At 45.3% G+C, this 19,648-nt stretch overlaps 1 protein-coding gene across 8 annotated transcripts; it reads right to left on the reverse strand.

Annotated features, from left to right (window-relative positions):
- Window positions 1-1,377: 1,377 nt before the first annotated feature.
- NR4A2 (nuclear receptor subfamily 4 group A member 2) lies at window positions 1,378-19,409 on the reverse strand. Of its 8 annotated transcripts, none has more exons than XM_077153866.1 (8): window positions 9,650-9,889; window positions 7,758-7,839; window positions 6,402-7,089; window positions 5,503-5,632; window positions 4,943-5,106; window positions 3,758-3,960; window positions 3,208-3,386; window positions 1,378-3,059 (listed from the first exon to the last, which is right to left on the reverse strand). In XM_077153866.1, exons 3-8 carry the CDS (start codon window positions 7,074-7,076, stop codon window positions 2,803-2,805), a joined length of 1,608 nt encoding a protein of 535 aa, XP_077009981.1. In that variant the 5' UTR covers window positions 7,077-7,089; window positions 7,758-7,839; window positions 9,650-9,889; the 3' UTR covers window positions 1,378-2,802. The 8 variants fall into 8 exon arrangements, with proteins under 8 accessions (XP_077009981.1, XP_077009980.1, XP_077009975.1 ...); XM_077153862.1 differs by lacking the exon at window positions 9,650-9,889 and adding an exon at window positions 19,249-19,409 and having other exon boundaries at window positions 1,382-3,059; window positions 6,402-7,267; window positions 7,758-7,880; XM_077153863.1 differs by having other exon boundaries at window positions 1,382-3,059; window positions 6,402-7,267; window positions 9,650-9,888.
- Window positions 19,410-19,648: the final 239 nt, after the last annotated feature.

Genomic DNA, 19,648 nt, shown 5'->3' on the forward strand with positions numbered 1-19,648 from the left:
CGGAAGAGCTTCATCCCTCCCTCCTTTTACTCCAAATTCTCGGGAGGCGAACTACCTGACACCCCATTGGCCTCCGATGGTGCGCAGCTACTTCCTTAAGGGAGAACACGCAACAGAGTTCGTTTCGGGTTCAACTCTCGGGGATTCTGAGTCGGAATGCAATTGTCTCGGGGCTGCAGACACCTGGGAAACAGTGCGCTGACGGCTCTGCAGAATCTCAGCATTTCTAAGGAGCTTTCTAGTTCTCTCTGCTTATTAGTTTGCAGTTTGGTTGGGCAAAAGATGTGAAAATAAAAGGAAATGGCTAGCCTCATCTTTTCAAGAAAGTCGGGAAATTAGACACTTCGCTTATTATTTAATCTATGTGGCCATCCTCTCTTGCCCCTCAGAATTACCCACAGAGAAACGCATCGCGTGAGAATAACCTTAAATTACCAAGGAGACCTGCCTTCTCTTTTTCCAGACCCCCAAAGCACGACTTCAGAGAGAGAGGGAGCGCAAAGGAAAAATAACCTGAGAGCTCTCGTGGCAATTTACTGTTCCAGCTCTGCATTTTAAAAACAATAACGCTCTCTGTAAATTTCAGTGACCCGGAGGTCATCTGTAATTCACCAGGGTCAGACCGTCTCCCGCTCGCACTCTCTATGAATTCCTGGTTAGCCTAAGACGAAATTCGCTAGCCTTCACCTGCCCAAGGACCCGGGGCGCTACGGCGGTCTCTCAGACTGTAAGCGGCTTTTACAGAGACAGTTTCCTTTCTTTGCTGAAAGTAGGTGCTGGGTGTAACCCTAGAGGCCGGTGCCATAATTTACTTATAAAAGACCCAGTACCTGACAAATGGATAGTGTATTATTTATCTGAGAAACTTTAAAGACTGAAATATTATTCTAAAGCTGCAGGTTGTACCTGGTCACTATACACTGAAGGAAGAAAGCAAAAAGTGGTTTAAAAAAAAAAAAAGCCTTTACTAAATTCAGCTCTATGTCAATGATCATATTGACAATGTCACCAAATGCCCAAAGGCTTAGAAATGCTTGCCCTGCTTTTATCCAAAAGCCTCCCCAACAGTTATAGATGGAGAAATTGGAAAAATTCGGAGATTTTAGGCAACATGCTTTAAATCAGTGTTGACTTCTGAGTCATAAAATGATACTTTCTAAATAGTGTGCAAGACAATAACCTGACAGTATTCCCGACTTCGTAAAAGCTCAAAAGCTCTTTAGTCTCCTGAACTTCTCTTCTGAGAGCTGCACTTACTAGCAAAGTTAACATAAAAGTTGAAATATTTTCAACTGATTTTGATAAATGTAGGTTGCCAAACTGGGAAATTCTGATTAAAGAAAAACACTGTACTGAATTCTCTGGATAATTCGTTCAACTGCCCAGTTCCTTTTGCCAGAATAGATTAGGCTGTTAGTTTGATAAAGCATATGTTTAATAAATGACCTGCCCCAAATTAGTTCTTCAACTCTATTTTATATTGCTATTCAGTGATCTTTTTCTTGACCCAGAAAGAAGACTAAACTCTGTTCATTTACAGGTTTATTGTTGTAAACATTAAAATTGTCTTTCTCAAAGAAAGAATTTATCAGAAAAAAAATTCAGCGCCTCTAACTGTCATACACCATAGAAAAAAAGGCAGTGGGTCATATCATGTGCCATACTGGAAATATACAAAGAAAAATACTACAGAATATGGCAATATTAAAATTCTTACTCAAACATAAAATAATATATTAACTGACAATTTTAGACATTTTAATAAAACAAAAAAGTCAAAGTGCTCAGTAATTTCCAGGGAGTTATGTATATTATAAGCACTCTGGAAACAGTCAAAAGCTGCTGCATGCAAATTTTGTTTAGCTTTAGACAACAAAATAATCAAGATATAAACTTTCTTTTATCAACATCAACAATACATACAACACTTACAAACAAGGAATGTTGGACGGTGTTACAAGCACTATGTGTCCCTTTTGTCAGGATTTTCTGATGTGTAATACTTGTGCCCACCTATTTTACAATTGAGAAAATGTTTAAGCTCAGATAACTACCAATCTTTATAAAATCTAACAGACTACATAGTGTCTGAAAATACTATTTATATAATATAGACATTACTGAAGTAGCAAGTGCCTATAACATTTTCAACCTAGAATCAACATGCTTGTCCGTTTTTAATGTATTTTTCTTTTTTTTTTGCAAACACACTTATCTTTTAGAATTTTTAATATTTATTCATAAATAGGCACAAAATAATTTAAAAAGCCAAACTGCATTGGGTAAATTTACAAGCCTTTGCCTTCTTCAACTCATGCCACCCACGCAAAACATTTAATTTTACTATATATTACAGCTTTCTTTACAGCAGAAAACTTCGAAGTCTTTTAAAGGGCAATACTTGTGGGTCCCCCTTAATATGTGTGTGTGTTACATTTGTCTTAACTGCAACAACAATGCACAGCCAGACATCTCCCATCACGCATTAGGAATCTTTCTTCTGAACAACAAACTGATTTTTAAACTAATAATAAAAAGTTTATACCACTGTATTGTGTGTAGTCCATGTTCTAAATCCAGGATGCCCCGGAGCCAAAATGCCCTTTCAGGTTCTGCCTGCAGGTTAGGAAATAGCAACAATTTTTGTCTTTTTCTTTAGGGATCATGGGGCTGGGAAATTTGTGGAAGGGGGTGATGGCTAGAGCTAAGATAGCTCAGGATGCTATCTCTGCCCATGCAACCTTCCCCCTCTGGATAGCTTAGGTTTCTTTCCAGTTCATTTGAAGTGCATGGGAGGAGGCTTTAGAATGGTAAAGTGTCCAGGAAAAGTTTGTCAATTATTGCTGGCGGTGGTACCAAGTCTTCCAGTTTCAGGTAGAAAATGCGCTGTAGCCCCTGTGTGCAAAGGGTACGGAGTTCTGGGAGCTTCCCCAACAGTTTGGACAAATAATTGGGGCGGCTCAACCCCCCGTTATTGAAAGTCACGTGGTCTTTGAGACAATTTACAATCTTGTTCTGCAGCTCTTCCACTCTCTTGGGTTCCTTGAGCCCATGTCTCTCTGCAGAAAACAAAATCAGAAACAAAAGAGGAATGCCCAAGGCAGTTAGCTAGTTTGCAAAACCAGAGAGGAATGGTGGCAAGGGAAAACCAGGAAAATTCCCACTGGGCAGTTCTGCAGGAGAAACACCTGCACCTGTGGTACTGACCTGTAACCATAGCCAGGGCAGCAATACAGGAGAAGGCAGAAATGTCGATGTTCATATTCTGCAAGTTGGAGGAGAATTCAACAATGGAGTCAATCCATTCCCCAAAGCCACGCACGCATTGCAACCTGTGCAAGACCACCCCATTGCAAAAGATGAGTTTACCCTCCACTGGGTTGGACCTGCAATTAATACCAAAGAGAGAGAGGGGAGAAAAAGAGAGAGAGAGAGAAGCTAAACAACTAATTACTTGAAGAGCAATAAATGAGGGATTTAAGAGGCACCTAATTACTGAAGAGTTAATAAAATGTAGACCAGTGGACCTTGAAAGGGTTTAATTTCATAACAATCAAGAACGCCCCCTATCCCACCTCCGTTCCATTCATTCAAGGCTTCCGGGCTTGCTTCTTCCCTTCCTTTTGTCTTCTATCCTTTCCTTCCTTTCCCCCTCCTGCCTTTCCTATTCTTTCCTTCTGTCTTTTCTCATTTTCACTTCTTTTCTCCCCTCTTTCCTCCTCTGCCTGCCTCCCTGCATTGCTTCCTCCCTTATTACCTGTACGCTAATCGCAGGACAAACAGTTCCAAGAAAGCCGATTCAAAAAGCAGGTCCTGGTCGGCTTTGGGCAGGTCAGAGAAGCCAGGGATCTTCTCCGCCCAGCCCCTGATGATCTCCATGGAGCCAGTCAGGAGATCATAGAATTGCTGGATATGCTGGGTGTCATCTCCACTCATCTGATAGTCAGGGTTTGCCTGGAACTGGAATTTCATTTTAAAAAGCACTTAATGAGGTTCTCTAAAATATATAACCCGTGAAATTGCTAACCCCATTTCTAGTAGGGGAGCCAGGTTTTTATAACAATTAAACCTCTCTCTGACCAGTAAGGAAATTAGATGTTCCGGGGCAATTAATTCAATTAGAGATGGTGCTATGAGGTCGCTGCTTTAAATATGTAAATTACCATTTCCATACAGTCTAAATACAGTGCCATCCAGCCCTGGGAAACGTTCACTCTTATCTCCACAAAACAATTGACATGTTAGTATTCATGCCAGTCCCAGAGTGGGTCTCGGGCAGCACCGCCCTTTGCAGATCTTCATAAAATTACAGTCGCTTCAAGGTTTGCCCGACTTACTTCCTCCAATTAAGGCTTGCACATTTCTCACAGCTGGAGTAAAAGAGAAATCTGACCACTTGATCCCCCACCCTACTACCATTCCTTACTCCCTCTCTTTCCATTCCCCATTCCCCAACCCCCAGGCAGCCCCCACCCACACCCAGGCAGTACCAGTAAGATGAGGATTAAAGCATCTGTGTGGAGGGCTGGTATAAAGTAGAAGTGGGGGAATTTTGCCCAATCTTAGCTTTTGCATTAGAGGTGTTGTTTTAAGTGTGTGTGTGTGTGTGTGTGTGTGTGTGTGTGTGTGTGCATGCGCGCATGGTGGTGGTGGTGGTGAACAGGGGGAGGGTTATTAACAGACATTCCACCACTGTGATATGTCTTCTCTTCCCTCCTTTGCCCTGTCTTTAAGTCTACACCCGCCGGTACAACGTTCATCAGTCTGTCTGTCTTCAGTGTCCCTGCTCAAAGTTGTGAGGCCTACAGTTTTGCTTGCCTCCTTTGCTCGCGGGATCTGGGGGTTAAAGGTGGGTTTGGGAAGGGTGTCCTGCCCATCCGCCGATTTGTCCACACGTTAACCCCAACCCCCACCCCCACCCCCACCACCCCCAGCTTCTTACCCTGGAATAGTCCAGGCTGGTCATAGCCGGGTTGGAGTCGACATGGGCCCTCACCAGGGCACTGATCAGACTCACCGGGGGCGAGGGGGGAGAGGGCTCCTGGGGGCTCTTCGGTTTCGAAGGCAAACGACCTCTCCGGCCTTTTAAACTGTCGGTGCGAACCACTGCAAAAAAATAGTCGCGTCAGCGCTGCTCCCGGGAGCCCATGCCCAGACGCCGCCTCGACCCCTCCCCGGGGAAGGCCGCAGCCGAGGGGTGCCCCGCCTGCGGCGCAGAGCCCCAAGGCTGTAAAGCCTTTACTGACGACAAGCATAAAAAATGCGAGGTTATTTTATTTCATCCTCCAAATGGGTCGTATAGTTAAAGGCGAGAAGGGCCTGGCGGTTTTCTCCAGGGGAGGTCGGGCTAGCAGGCAGCTGCGGGGTCCTGGACGCCAGAAGCCGGGCGGGGGCGGGGACGGGGGTGGGAGATCCTAAGCCGTGGGAAGGGAGAAGTGGAGAAATGGGAGCAGTGGTTACCTAGGGGCGCAGGCGCGGGGGTCGGCAGCTTGCGCAACCTACCTTCTTTGACCATCCCAACAGCTAGGCACTTCTGAAATCGGCAGTATTGACAGCGATTTCGGCGCCGCTTGTCCACCGGGCAGTTTTTATTTGCTAAACACACGTATTTCGCGTTTTTCTGCACCGTGCGCTGCAAAAGGGAACAACACAGCCGAAAATTAATTGTTTTCCTCTTTAAAATCCAGCAACCCAGGAAATCCAGAGACAATTTCTGAACGGTTGGAATTTATTCTCCCTTTCCACAAAAACACATTCACGCAACTACTTTTTTCCCCCCTTTTCTATCTCTTTCTCTTCTTTTTCCTCCCCCAGGGCATTTAACAGAGGGAAATTGATAGCGTTAACATTTGAGCTAACCTTACCGCTCCTTGCTGTGTTTTATATGCCAAGAGAAAGAGAAGGGGACGCTCAGTAAATACAAATCCGTGGGCATTCATATTATTTACATTCCTTGGAGACCTTCTCTATTTAAAATGATAAGATTATTCAATCAGGATGGCGAAATAAAGAGATCACTTAATTTGACCATAGGGAATTCTGTTCCACTTGGTTAGCTCAGACACGGTTCTCTGTCCTAACCAATTTCAATCTGAACAGGGAAGACAGCTTCTAGCACATGCAAATGACCCTCTTCCGACTTCGGCTGCAGCAACTTCTGGGTGGGGACCCGCTAGGTCTGCTGCGTGCAGGGCATGCGACGCCAGGGCTCACCGTCTTCCTGCTTTTCTCTTTCTCAGACACCAGAAAGTCTCCGTTGCAGCTAGTGTAGGGCAGTCCAGGAGACGGATGGCCCGGGGCGTACTGGGGCTGGGCTCTCGGCACCAAGGCGGAGCGTGCGCTCCGGGGTCCGGGGAACCAGGGGACCCTTGCCCGCCTCCTCCACCCCGGCCCTTGCTCACCTTAAAGAAGCCTTTGCAGCCCTCGCAGGTGCGCACACCGTAGTGCTGGCAGGCCGCATTGTCGCCGCAAACGGCGCACAACCCCTCGTTGGAGGGAGAGCCCCGCGACGGCGGCGAAGGCACCTGCGTGTCGAGCAGCTGCGACGCATGGCCGATCTGCAGGCCAGGGAAGCCCATGGATGCAGGCTTGCGGATGGGATTGGGCACAGCGAAGGTCTGCCCGTCCACCACGTGGTGGCTACCCGTCGGCTCCGGGTTCATGGGGACGTGCAGTGGCCCGTCGAAGCGCATCTGGCAGCTCGATACTGGGGTGCCCGGAGGCGACTGCTTAAAGGAGAAGAGGGAGAGGCGCGATACGGGTGTTTTCCTCTGCTCGATCATGTGCGTGGTGGCCACGTAGTTCTGATGAAAGTTGTGGAGAGACCCCGGGTCGTCCCACATGGGGCTGTGCTGCACCTGGAAGCCTGGGGTGGTGGGTGTCGGGGGCGATGAGGGCTTGTAGTAAACCGAGCCGGAGTGCGACATCATCTCTTCGGACTGGGGGGGCAGGTGGCTGTGTTGCTGGTAGTTGTGCATCTGAATGTCTTCTACCTTAATGGAAGACTGCTGTCCGGACAGGGGCATTTGGTACAAGCAAGGTGGCTTGACGTCGTAGCCTGTGCTGTAGTTGTCCATAAAGGTACTGAAGCTGGGGAGAGAAGTGGTGGCAGTGATTTCAGTGTTGGTGAGGTCCATGCTAAACTTGACAAACTCTGGAGTTAAGAAATCGGAGCTGTATTCTCCCGAAGAGTGGTAACTGTAGCTCTGAGAAGCGGGGCTGGCTCCTTGAGGCGAGGACCCATACTGCGCCTGAACACAAGGCATGGCTGGAAATGAAACAGGGTAATATACACTCAGCCTGGTCAACTGAACACTTTCTCCCGGGCTCGGGTACACCTGGAGCTACACCGGCAGCCCGCGGCGATCAGAGAGCGAGGAGGGGCGCGAGAGAAAAGGCAGGAGAGCGCGGGGGCTGCAGGATAAAATGCTTCAGGGTGAGGAAAGGCTGGTCCAAATAAAGACCCAGAGCTGGAACGCTATCGACCGTCTACACTACTGGATATTTCCAAACGCCTCCCCCACCCCTCTTCCGGCCAACCCCTCTCAGATGAGCCTCTTATCTGAAGTACAGGTTCAGCAAGCTCCGTTCTAGAAAGGACAGCACTAAAGTTGAATAGAACAATAAGAAAGTTGTTTCCGAAGGCAGTGGGTCCGGGAAGCCTAAGTTACAGGGTCGCCGGGGTAGAAAGCGTTGCCCTGTCTCTTGACGTTTAAGGAACTCGGGTGAGGGGGTAAGAGAAATGAAGTTGCACTAACCTTCAGCCGAGTTACAGGCGTTTTCGAAGAAATTAAAGGTGGACAGTGTCGTAATTCAATAAGGACAACGTTTCCAAGATTTCTAGAAAAGCAATGGGGAGTCCAGCCTTTTGGATCTGCTCCCTAAAATAGACACAGGAAGCTCATAAGGGTGACTTCCCCCACAGACACCGAGTTCAGACATATGTAGATTCACCAGGCAGGCCCATGGATGCCTTCCCTGTTGGTTTCATCGGAAATTAGTATGTAGCCTTTACCAAATATAGCAGTTAAGAAGAATATGTAAAAGAGATGGCTGGAAACACCAGAAAATGCCCCCCATCATACTGTCAAAATCCTTGTAGCGAGAGGGTTCATGAAGGAGGAAAGGCATTCCCTGAACCTATTTAACAGTTATGATGTAATGAATTGGCCCCTTTGCTAGAGTGTGGGGAGTGAGGGTGTTTCCATTTTAGTTTAATTCAAACCTAGAGTAAGAAGAATAGAGTTTAATAAAATACAGCATTGAAAATTTCTACTGATATTATTTTCCTGGGGTAGGAAACTGGCTTTTCTTTTGGGAAGGAGGAATAAAGTTAGATTAAGTTCAGACTATAAAATCAGAAAGTAAGCCCCCTCCCCAAGGGTTACAAGTACTAGCAAGGCCTGGACAGTAGGAAAGGTGATTTGAGTAGAAGCATGTGAGTTCCCTAAGTGCTTCTGACAGAGCACTGAGATTGCTCTTCAGGACTGAGGATACAGGTGAATTGGTGATCACTTTTCCAGGATTCTCGTCTTCTAATATCTTTAATGGCCTAGGGGTGGGGAAAGGGGTCCCCATATTTTTCTAGGAGGATCTTAGGCCAGTTGCAGAAAGAAGGTAATACTGCTGATAAAGTATTGGCACCAATGTTCGAAGCACTTCCTAGCATGGCAAGTTGATCATCTTCCCCATACCCCCTCCCCAGGTCTGCCTACTTACTGGAACAAGACATACTTGTATCCTAGTCATTTTCAGATGTTACCACTTCGCAGTCATTCTAAAGCATAGGCAGTCTTATTACTAATAAAAAAGAAGGCCAAACAGATCCACCCTTTCTGTGTGTGTGTGTGTGTGTGTTATGTTTTTTTTTTTTTTTTTCATTGAAAGTGGAAAATCTTGCTTGGGGGCGGGGGAGGGTTACCAGAAAAAGTATCCAGAAGAAAGGAGACTCTTGACCCCCACAGCAGTTGGAAGAGATGCCAGTTCTGGATGTTAACTCCTTGCTAGCTTTACAGCATCATAACTGCACTCTACACATTCTCTATTTATCTCTGTCTCACTGTCTATCTGTCTTTCTTTCTAACACACTCACATAGACACGCACGGCATATGTCAAAACCAGAAATTTCAGACAACTTGCTAACAAGACACTACCAATAACACCCTTAACTCAAAAATACACGGGAAACATCCGCACACTGTTAAGCGCGGTGACACAGTCCCCAAGCAACATATAAACTAAAGAACTTTCTCTCCCTGTCACTTTGCGGGAAGCCTCCAGGCCCCTCATATACACACGACCTGAAGTTTCCAAGTCCAAAGGCCACAATCAATTCCACACTAAGAGCAAACTTTGCGCATATTTCCTCGGGAACGTCTGCAGCTCCCAGAACTGTGCAAATCTCCCTTCCGCGTCCACCAATGAGGAGCTCGGAAGCTTCTGTTAGGAGCCAACTCCCCCCTAGTGCCAAAGCCGGAGTTCGGTAACGTGCCCTCAGTAACTGCGCGCACCCACTTCCCTGCGTCCGACGCGGTTCGTGCTCCGCGCCCTTGGCGCCCACTTTCAGCGAACCAGTCCTATACATGTGGCAAGAAAAGACGTGCAAAAGAAGAATAAAAGAACGCGAGTACAAGGGCTGCCCCTACTCACTTAGGAGTTCTCCGCGTCTCTCTTCATTCATTCAACTCTATCGAAGTGCAGTTCCCTCTGAGAGCCTGGGTGGCGGGGTCCGGGAGGGGTGGGCGAGCGGGGCGAAGGGAGCAGGGAGCAGGGGCAGACGGCCGGCAGGACAACGAGCAGGGATCGTGGAGCCGAGCGCGAGCCGCCGGGCGGACTGGCCCTGGCCGCCAATGTGCCTTTGTTTATGTGGCTCGCGCTGCCGCTGCCAACATGCACCTAAAGTCTCCGCGCGTCAGCGCGCGTCAGCGGCCTGTCGCCCAATCGCCGCGCCGCCGCGCTCCCCGGACTCCTGGCCCGCGCTCGCTTTGGTATATTTCCGACCTGACGTCACGAGTAGAGCAGATTTTAAGGTGGGAACCGTTCTGGGTTCACCTTGGTAGCAGGCTTGGGTTTTTTGTTTTTTTTTTTTTCCGAAGAGGTGTGACCTCTCCACCCAGGCCAGCGCAGCCCGCTGCACGGCTCACTCGCCTTCCCCCGAACCCATGCGCCCCCGCGGATACCCGGCCACTCACACGTGGGGAGGGTGCAACAAAAGGCCCGGCGGCAGGGAGCGCTGGCGTGGGCCAGGTAGACCGCACCTGGCGTTGCACGGGATGGGGCGTGCCTCACAGCACCCCAACCTCATCCACCCACTCAACACCCCCCTTGGCGGAAGAGCGCACAGTTGTCCCATGACATGGGGCGCTCAGAGGGCTCAGGCAGTTGGGGAGGGATTTCCCTATTTCGGTGCTTCCCCTTTTCCTCCTTTACCTGTCTGTGGACTTCTCTGACCGCTGACTCTATCTCCCTCTCTGTCTCTATTTCTCTCTCTCTCACACACACACACACTCACACACCTCCTGGGAGGGGGAGAGGCTAATTTTCTGTTTTCCCTCGTTCTTCGCAGAGACCACAAGCGATGAAGGACCTAGTGCGTGGAAGGGGGTGAGGTATGGGAAGCGGACAGTAACCCAGCCGTTCGGGGGCCCCAAAATCAGAGTGAAGGCGTCTCCCGCTTTCGCTTCCCAGACAATAAGCACGCAACAGGTGCCCTTTCTGCAGAAAGGTGCTCTGATTCCATCTTCTCCCAATTCTAATACTTTCGACACTTCCGAATGTCCACCATCTAAAGTTTCAGGGAAATAAATCGGCGCTCCTCTGAAACACAAGTGTTCCCACGATCTCAATCCGAGAGCCGGGCTGAAAAGACAGGACACTCAGCTGACGGGAGGGGGGTGTCTCTGAGACGATTAAGGTATGGGCGTCCAGCCCTTCCTGGAGAGGGCTCCAGCGGGTAGTGGGAGCGTACCCGGGCCAGAGCAGTACCCCTAAGGCATCCCGGGTCTGCCACGCGGAAAATCAATCCGCCCACTACAACGAGAGCGCACAGCGCTTTCGAGCAAAGAAAACGCCAGAGTCTCAGCAAGGCGAGTCCCCCCTTCTGGCCCCACGGCCAAAGCTGGGCGTGCCTTCAAGGGCTTCTCCTGTGGTGTTGGAAGCGACCAGGACTAGAGGAGGGGGAATTGGGAGGCGCCCCCCTTCTCGGCTTCCAAAGAGTCTTCCTGCCACCCGTCCTCTCTCGGCACTGCGCGCTTCCAGGCCGCGAGGTGGGGTAAGGGAGGACCCTTTCGCAACTCGCCCCCCTCCGGATGTTGTCAGTTTGAGCCGAAAGCGCCATGGAACTATCCGGGTTCCCGGGCTACTCAGCCCTGATCTGCACGCCCGCCTTTGCCCGCTCCCCGCCGGCCCGGGAGGCGCTACCATCAAGTGCCCTGAGGCTGCGGGGTGAAGCCGCGGGCTCTTTTGCGCTGCAGCCTCGGGAAAACCTACGTGACCACCTTAAGTTTCCCCCAGATGTTACAACGACCGCTGCTGCAGCCGCCGCCGCCGCGGCTCAGCAGTGCCCTAGCGGGCGTAAGAAAAAAATAAAATGAAACCAGGAAGTGAGAGTGTATGTGTATGTGTGTGTGTGTGCCCGCGCGCGCAAGTATGTGTGGTGATGGTGGGGATGTTGTGGAGGCGGGTGAGGGTGTGTGAGTAGGGGTTTGAGAGGGGGTAGGGAGGAGAACAGCTTATTAGCTAGAGCGCTGTAGCGTCAGCGCCGGGTGGGCAGAAACGATTCCACGCTAACGAAAGGGAAAAAGTGAGAGTTTGGAGAGCAAAAGAGAAGGAAGGGGGTGGGGGTGGCGGTGACGCAGGGGCGCAGGCATTGACGCACCCGCCTGACGGGCCCCAAAATAGCTTCAGCACCAGTGGCGCCCTCCCGGGTTCCCTTCCCCTTCCGCCAGGGAGCAGGGTGCTGCGGGGGGTGCTTTCCTTCGTCCCCACTGTGGGCTTGGCTCCTGGCAGTTTTTTCCCAGGCGGAAACGTAAGCTCAACCATAATGGGGTGGCAAAATTAGTTTTTAATCTAGTCCTAGGAAAGCGGGGACCCGGAGAATTTTAAGGTTGTAACCACTGCCCTCCATATACACAAATACATACATCAAAGTATTTCCTCCAAATAGCACTCCCCCCGCCACACACACACTCCCCCCGCCACACACACACACAATACTATTAAAAACACACCCTTATGTAGGCTGGGTTGAGCCTGAACTGCGAAAATGTCCTGGAGTTCTTAAAACGAGAGTCTAAGGAAGCCAAACGTTTTAACGTGATTCCTAATTCTTTAACAGCAACCTGTCGAGTCTGGCTTCTTAATAATGGAGACTTTGCCCAAGTCTTAATGCACACAAGATCGAAAGTTTTCGGTTTATTTTAATAATTATTACTCACTGAGAATGGAGTGAATATAATACTAAAATGAGAAAAGGGGGGGGGACTTTATTTTTGTCTTCTATTCTACAACTCATGTTCTCGTTTTTTCAAATTCCTTCTCTGATTCCTGGGAAGCATTACTTCTTAGAAGACACTTTGGATGCAAGACCGATACACACGCTTAAGTCAATTCTTAGATAAGCTACTTTTTGAATTGCGTCTTAATTAGGGATCTGTTGTGTTCGAAGTGAAAGGGATCAGAAAATATAAAGGCTGTACTCTAAACTCCAGACTCCGTTTTCCCACTAGGCTGATCGGGCGTAGTTCCAGTAGAACCGCAGAGGTCTGTAATTGACTGATCCTGTCAGTAGGGGGCTTGACTCCACAACGTTCAAGAAGATTCTCTCCCTCCCCCCCTCCCTCCCTCCCCCCCCCCCCCCCGTGTCACACACACACACCATACAAACACCCCATACAAGGAGCTATTTAGGCCAAGTCCGAGGAGACAATGCTGCAAGTCTAAACGGACATATTGTGCTGGAATTCATAAACAACTATCTTTGATTCTCTTTTATTTTCCTTGAAAAGGGAAAGAGTTTAACACCTGGGATTAGTTTAACAATAGAGTTTTTTCCCTCTTATTTTGGTTTTCTCCTGCTCTCCTAGCTCACTGTTAGGTCACAGTGGAAACAATCAAACTGGTAATAAAATCTCTCATTTTATCACCAAGTAGTTCAAATTGGCATATAGTTTGGAAAAATGAAAACATGATTTAAAATCCTATGATTACATGTTTAAATAAATTATAGTTTAGAAGAGGATTCCTGTGGGTATATTTGCAAGTACATAAGAGAATGCTTTTGTGCACAGAGGTTTAATTGCACATATAATGGAATTAAAATGTAGGACTGAACAACCTTTCAGAAAATGCTAAAATGATGGTTTAGGCTAAAAGAAACTAAAATTCTGCATTTATATAACCGCAACCCTTCAAGATTCTTGTACATAAGTAGTTCAACTAAAGTATTTCATAACTCACTTAAAAACAACAATAGTGGATTTTTGGGGGCACAGCATCTGATAAACTGTATGTATACATGATAGTACAGTTACCCCTAAATGAAAGGGTATTCATTTTCCCCTTAATACTTACTTCTGTCTTAATAATTTAAAATAAATGGGGGTGAAAACTGATCCTACCCATAAATAGCTCCCTCTTTTGAAACCAAGTAAACAAAATTATAAAATTATGACTGATTATTTGAGGACTTTGGAAAAGTATTTAGGAAAGCTATGTTAATAGATATCTTTTGTGCTATTAACCAATATTAAGCAGGGTATATTGTCCCATGTATATAAAAATATATTTATAGAATTATCAATATAAATAATACATATACTCCCACCTAAACCAAAGTATTTTATTTTAGGAATGGCTAAGCAGATTATACTTAATAAAATTGAGCTTTTGGTATAATTTAGAAAGCAAACATGGATATAATCCCATGGGATTTTCTATCTTAATACATGGGAAAGGGGCCTTTAGGGATTTATTTCACTCTTCTCCCAAAATGAATCAGAATACATCTTAAAACGCAGATATAGTGAAATAGACATAGCTGTTACAATGGAAGAGTGAAGGTAGCTTTTAAGTATTTTCATAATAAAATCACTTAATGGAACATATTTTAAGTATTGAAAGGAAATATATACTTTATATTTGGACAATCTTTTTGAAAAGACAAAATCATACTTAAATATTAAGGGATTCTATTATCTTTGTTTTGGTCATTTTATTTCCATTGATGAATTGTTTCCTCCTTTCCCACAGGATACTTAGTGAAAAACTCAATTGCTTAGGTGGTATTCTTGATTTTGGTAGTTGTAGCTTTTACTAGGTTTTACTCAGCCGATTTTCCACCAAAACCCACTTAAAGCAAAAACTTTAAAAGTGGTTTCTTCAATTCAGAACTCAGTTCTAGAAAATTTGTGAAGACATGGAGTACAGCAGCAATCTTTTATTCTAGAAGCATTGAACATATGGTAAACCTCATACCATTCAAAAGTATTCTGCATAATAAAAAACTCTTCATCTTTTGTTAATACTTCACTCACAGTAACCATCTCCTAAATATTTGCTTTAAAATTAAAGACAGTATTTAATATCTTTTTGATAGGAAACTTTCATTACTAATTTCAGTAAACATGGGGCTCATTAAAATGTACAAAGTCCTAAAAGACGTTATAAAGATTCTGAAAATAAAGTTGCTTTGTGCTAAAAGAACATCAAGGTCACTTGAAAATTTTAAATGTAGTTAATACATTAATAACCATATAATGTATTATGTAGCATCTTTAAATAGATGAAATATATACACTTTACAACTGTTTTTATATATATATATCACAGCTAGTTCATGTTTATTCTATCTTTAAAGACAAAATAACCACTTTAGATTTTTTCCCTCAGACTGTTAAGAGAGGAACCTCTTCATTTTATAAAAATGAAGCTAAAGTACTGATATAATACGACAAAGGCATATATGCCCTTTTCATCATCATAATTCTGCAATTATCAAGCCTATAATTTTAACACTACAAAAGTAACTTATAGCAAGGACCCTTATACTGATAAGTAATAAATCTAATTACCATATCCTTTGAATAGATGTAATATAAATTTCATTGCTCACTTAAAAGTTCTAAAGTTAACAGCACAAACTTGAAGTTGAGTAATTAAGTAATCCTTATATAGACACTTATTAAAGTATTTATACATATTATCTTAAATCTACATCTATCATTTTGCCAATTAAAATTAGGACTTTAATTGCAATTAAGTAATTTAATTGCCAATTGAACAGCAAAATTGCTAAGTGACTAATTTTAATGCCTATTTTAATTACCAATCATGACTGGGGAGGGAGCTAATCAAGTTACATCAAGCAGTACCAGAGTAATGAAGTAAAAAAAAAAAAAGGAAGAACAAACATTCAAGGCTACATGCTTTAAAAAAAGAAACATAAATTAAATAAATGCAAACACAATCTTATAAAGTTATAAAAAATACTACATTTCAGTATCTGAATAAAGAATATGAAAGAGAACAAGACTAATTAAAGAAGCCCCTGTCAATCTTCAAAGTAAGGACAAGCAAAGTCAAATTTTTATGTGGTATTTACATGACACTAATACTGACCCAGATAAAAACAAAGCTGCATATAGCAGAAAATAAAAGACAATTTCTTTCACGGTTGGTTAAATGATTACAGGTTGACAGTTTTTTTTAAAAAATCATTTAAAAAGAAAATAAAATGCTATACAAGAAAGAAACAAGTTCCCAGTGCAACAATACAGGTTTTGAATTAAAAAAGCAAGAGAGGGCAAATGCATCTGACTGATGGGGTCCTCCCTACCCCTACTCACTCAAATGAAGATTTTTATTAGAGGCCTAATGTCTGTCCATAGCTTTTCTCATGTTACCTTGAGAACAGCATAAATCTGCTTCATCTTAAATATCTTAAAATATATTTGTGAATAAAAATAAGAAAACAGCTAGAATTACATCAAAATTAAAATTACTTAATGCAGGGGTAATGCACCTAGTTCTCTCTTCATTTTCAGTTAAAATAAACATGCCAGCTCAAGATAAAGGCCATAAATCAAAAGGCAATCAGAAACAACAGTGACAATCTTCTTGGCCAACACAAACACATTCTCAATAGTTCTTATATCCAAACTAATTCTCAGATCAGCAATATGGAAGTGGAATACTGAAAGGAGTTGAAGTTGAGACCTCAAAAAATAGAAAGTGATTCCCTGGTAGACAATAACAATTCAAGTACTTTCCCCTATAGGGATCCCTTGGCAGCAAGCCACCTCATTTAGAGTAACAATGGACACCAATCAAATCTTTATTTAAAATAAAAATAATACTGTAGGTGAGCACTTGGTTTTGTTACTGATATGCATGTCAAAAATATTCATAGTTTATGTCTACAAAGGGGTCTGAAATTATTCATGAAATACATGTTATATTATAGCTTGAAAAAAAAAAAAGGCAAATAGTGCTACCTGGGAATTTATTTATTAATGGACCTGAATTCTGAAATGTTACACAGCACTACTTTCGGCCTAGCTTTTGAAATAGGAACATGCTAATAATCACTGGGCCAAACAAAAGGCTGCAATATCTGTCCATGACAATAACAGCTTTATAAGTCAAGTTCTGTGTGACTGATTAGAGGATATGCTCACTGTCTATTCAGAAGTCATAAAGATGGAGTCATTATTGACAAGTTCACCGCTGATCAATGTTAAAATTCATCATTGAGTAATGCTGATACAGAGAGAAATAAAATCTTAGCCATTAAAAGATTATCATAAACACCCCCAGGAAAGGCTGCTATACCTCAGGTCTATTATAATTTGTTCTGTATAAACTCCTCGGCTACATATACAAAAATATCTTATATTCAAAATTATTGAATAATTGGAGCACTAAGTACCAAATCATCAACCCGTTATAAAATAAAGAAAAAGAAACATCATCTTGTATTTCCAAATGATTTTGAAAGGACATGATGTACAAACTTTCAAATATTAACTTTCTGAAACTTGACATAACTGAAAATACAATACTTTTTGATACTGTTCATGCTTACTTTGTGCATTTTGCTCGTTCACATGAATTCATGAAGTTTGCATATTGTTGAAAGAAAAAACTTGGAAAAGACAGTATATCTCTAGTGTGATGATATGCCTTAACAGATAAAAGTAAACATGAAGTTGCTTTTTTTAAGTGAAATAAGTTATTTTACTTTCTTGCCCTTAAATCATTGCTTTATTTTCAGTGCTATCTACATTAGTGAAGGAAAAATAATGTAGTAAAAGATAACCAAGTTTATATCTTCTGAAATTGGAAGCAATAAAAAAATTCTACTAATCACAGCAGTTCTTAAAATAAGACGTGTAATATTACAGAATCTCTCCACTAGAACCTAAGAAATAGTGCCTTCAGTATGCTGTCACTGAAACATTGGAGGGAAAAACAAATTACAAGTACCACCACATACATGAATCAGGTTAAGGTGTAACACGTGTGTGTGTGTGTGTGTGTGTGTGTGTGTGTGTGTATGCAGAAACTGGTTTGCTTAAGTCTTATATTTCATATTCTTGAAAACTGTTTTTCTTTGTACTTGTTTAAGAAAGACTGAATTAAAACAATTTCAGAACATCAAATGGATTTAGGAATTATATTGAACTCCCAGAAAACACACTTTCTTTAGGAACCCTTTAATTTTCTGGGCTTCAAAAGTATGCTGCTCCTAAAGACTGCCGACTCTTCAGTAACTAGGTCTGGAAATCATATTTTGCATTTCTCCATATCTCATCGATTAGTATTAGCATCCGGTCAGTGGAATGGCAATTTCCAAGACAACAGTTTTGCTAAACTTTGCAACACCCAGAGGTGTGTGGTTGGAAGGAAGTGGGGAAGGGGGCAATACAAAAATAGAATTCACAGCCAAAATGATTTGACAGGGCCCTCAAACTACCAAAAGATAAAGAATTTGAAATGTAGCTCTGTAGATTAATTTATACCACAGAAACTGTGAGATGCTATCTTCTTGTTGTTATAACGTGTCAGGTCAAGGCATATAAATTATACCAGGTAATTCATTTTGCTGTTCAGAGAGTCATTAAGTTCCTCCCAGAATATATGTGATTGATATCCCTGGAGGTGAAAGGCTAAAGGAACCATATGGCAACATGTTGCATTCCGTATGCTATCTGCCCATCCGTGCTTAAGCTGCCATTAGCAACATCTGTACCTTACGGAAATCCAGCTGCGCCGACGGCGGCTGAAGGAATTGTATTTGGGAAGGAAATCTAGCTTAGCGCCATTAACTTGAGACTTAGAGTCTATCTACCAGGACGGATGGAAGCTTCCACAATTACACGAGACGACACAAATGCTTTATTAAAGTTTAATTTTGAACTCCCAATTAGCGAAACTGCATTACAAATCGACTGCAATTTCCTAGAAGGCACAGCAAGTTCTCTGCCTGCCTGCCTGCCTGCCACGTGAGAGAGGCTCCAGAGCAAGCTCTCCCCGCAACCAGCAGCCGAAAGGGAATGGTTCAGAGCTGGTCTTCACATCCCAGGAAGTCCCTAAAATCCTCGCCAGCCCCTCCTTCCGCAGGGAGGGGGCGTCCAACGGACTAACCTGCGGAGAGCGCGGCTCTCAAATCCAAGGCGTTAAGTGGGGGTGAGGAGACCCGCCAGGGAAAGGGGCGGCGGGAGGCGAGGGTGGGGGGCGGAGTAGGGTGGGGGGGGAATCTATTATCTTGGCCTTTCGGGAGGAGCCTCATCTAGTCAGTCAAGCTGGTGGAAGTTTCTCTTTCGCTCTTCGCGCTACGCACCCAGATTGGCTTCCTGTGCGCGCCGGCGGGAGGGGCGGAGGAAGGAGAGAGGGGAGTCCAGAAAGGGCTGCCCCGCGTTCACACCCACCCTGGTTCCCACCTCCCCCTCCCCAAACAAAGCGCCCCACTTCAGGTCCAGGATACGTTACCTGCCCGGCGCTCCAGGCCCCTCGGTCTCCGCATTCCCCGCCGTGCGCGCCTGTGAGGGTCCCGCTCACCGAACGCACAAAGCGGTCGCCCCCGGCCGGAAAAATCCCCCTCTCCTGACTTGTTGGGGTTAAGGGAGGAAACCCGGGAGGTGGAAGCAGAGGCTGGGGAAAGGCAAACTTATTCAGGAAGAAAAGAAAAAATTAAAAAAAAAAAGCCGGAGTGGCCTGGGTCCTGGCCTGGAGCGGAAGAGGCTGGTTACCTTTCAGGGGGTCGCGGTCGGGAGGAAGGGGGGTCGGGGGTGCACCCACTCCCCTCCCACGTTCCCCGGCGGCGATGGCAGCTGCACACACAGAAGCCCATTGTGGCGGGCGGCCGGCGCGCAGCCCCGCGGACCCGGCCCGGCGGCCAAGCGCGTCAGAGGCCCGTCAGCCGGGCCGGGCTCCGTGACGCGCGCGCAGCCCGCTCTATAAATAACTCGCCGCTGGGCTGCTCGGGCGGCTTTCCTGTGACGCCGGGGCGAGGCGCGGGAGGAGGAGGGCAAAAGGAAACAATAAACCCCCCCCGCCGGCCACCTTCGCCTCCCTCCTCCGCCCCCCTCCTCCGCCCTCCGCGGACCGCCCTCTGCCCTTCCCGCCGTGTTCCCTCTCCCCGCCCGGGCC

Source organism: Tamandua tetradactyla, chromosome 3, assembly GCF_023851605.1.
Source record: "Tamandua tetradactyla isolate mTamTet1 chromosome 3, mTamTet1.pri, whole genome shotgun sequence".
Taxonomy (NCBI): Eukaryota; Metazoa; Chordata; class Mammalia; order Pilosa; family Myrmecophagidae; genus Tamandua; species Tamandua tetradactyla.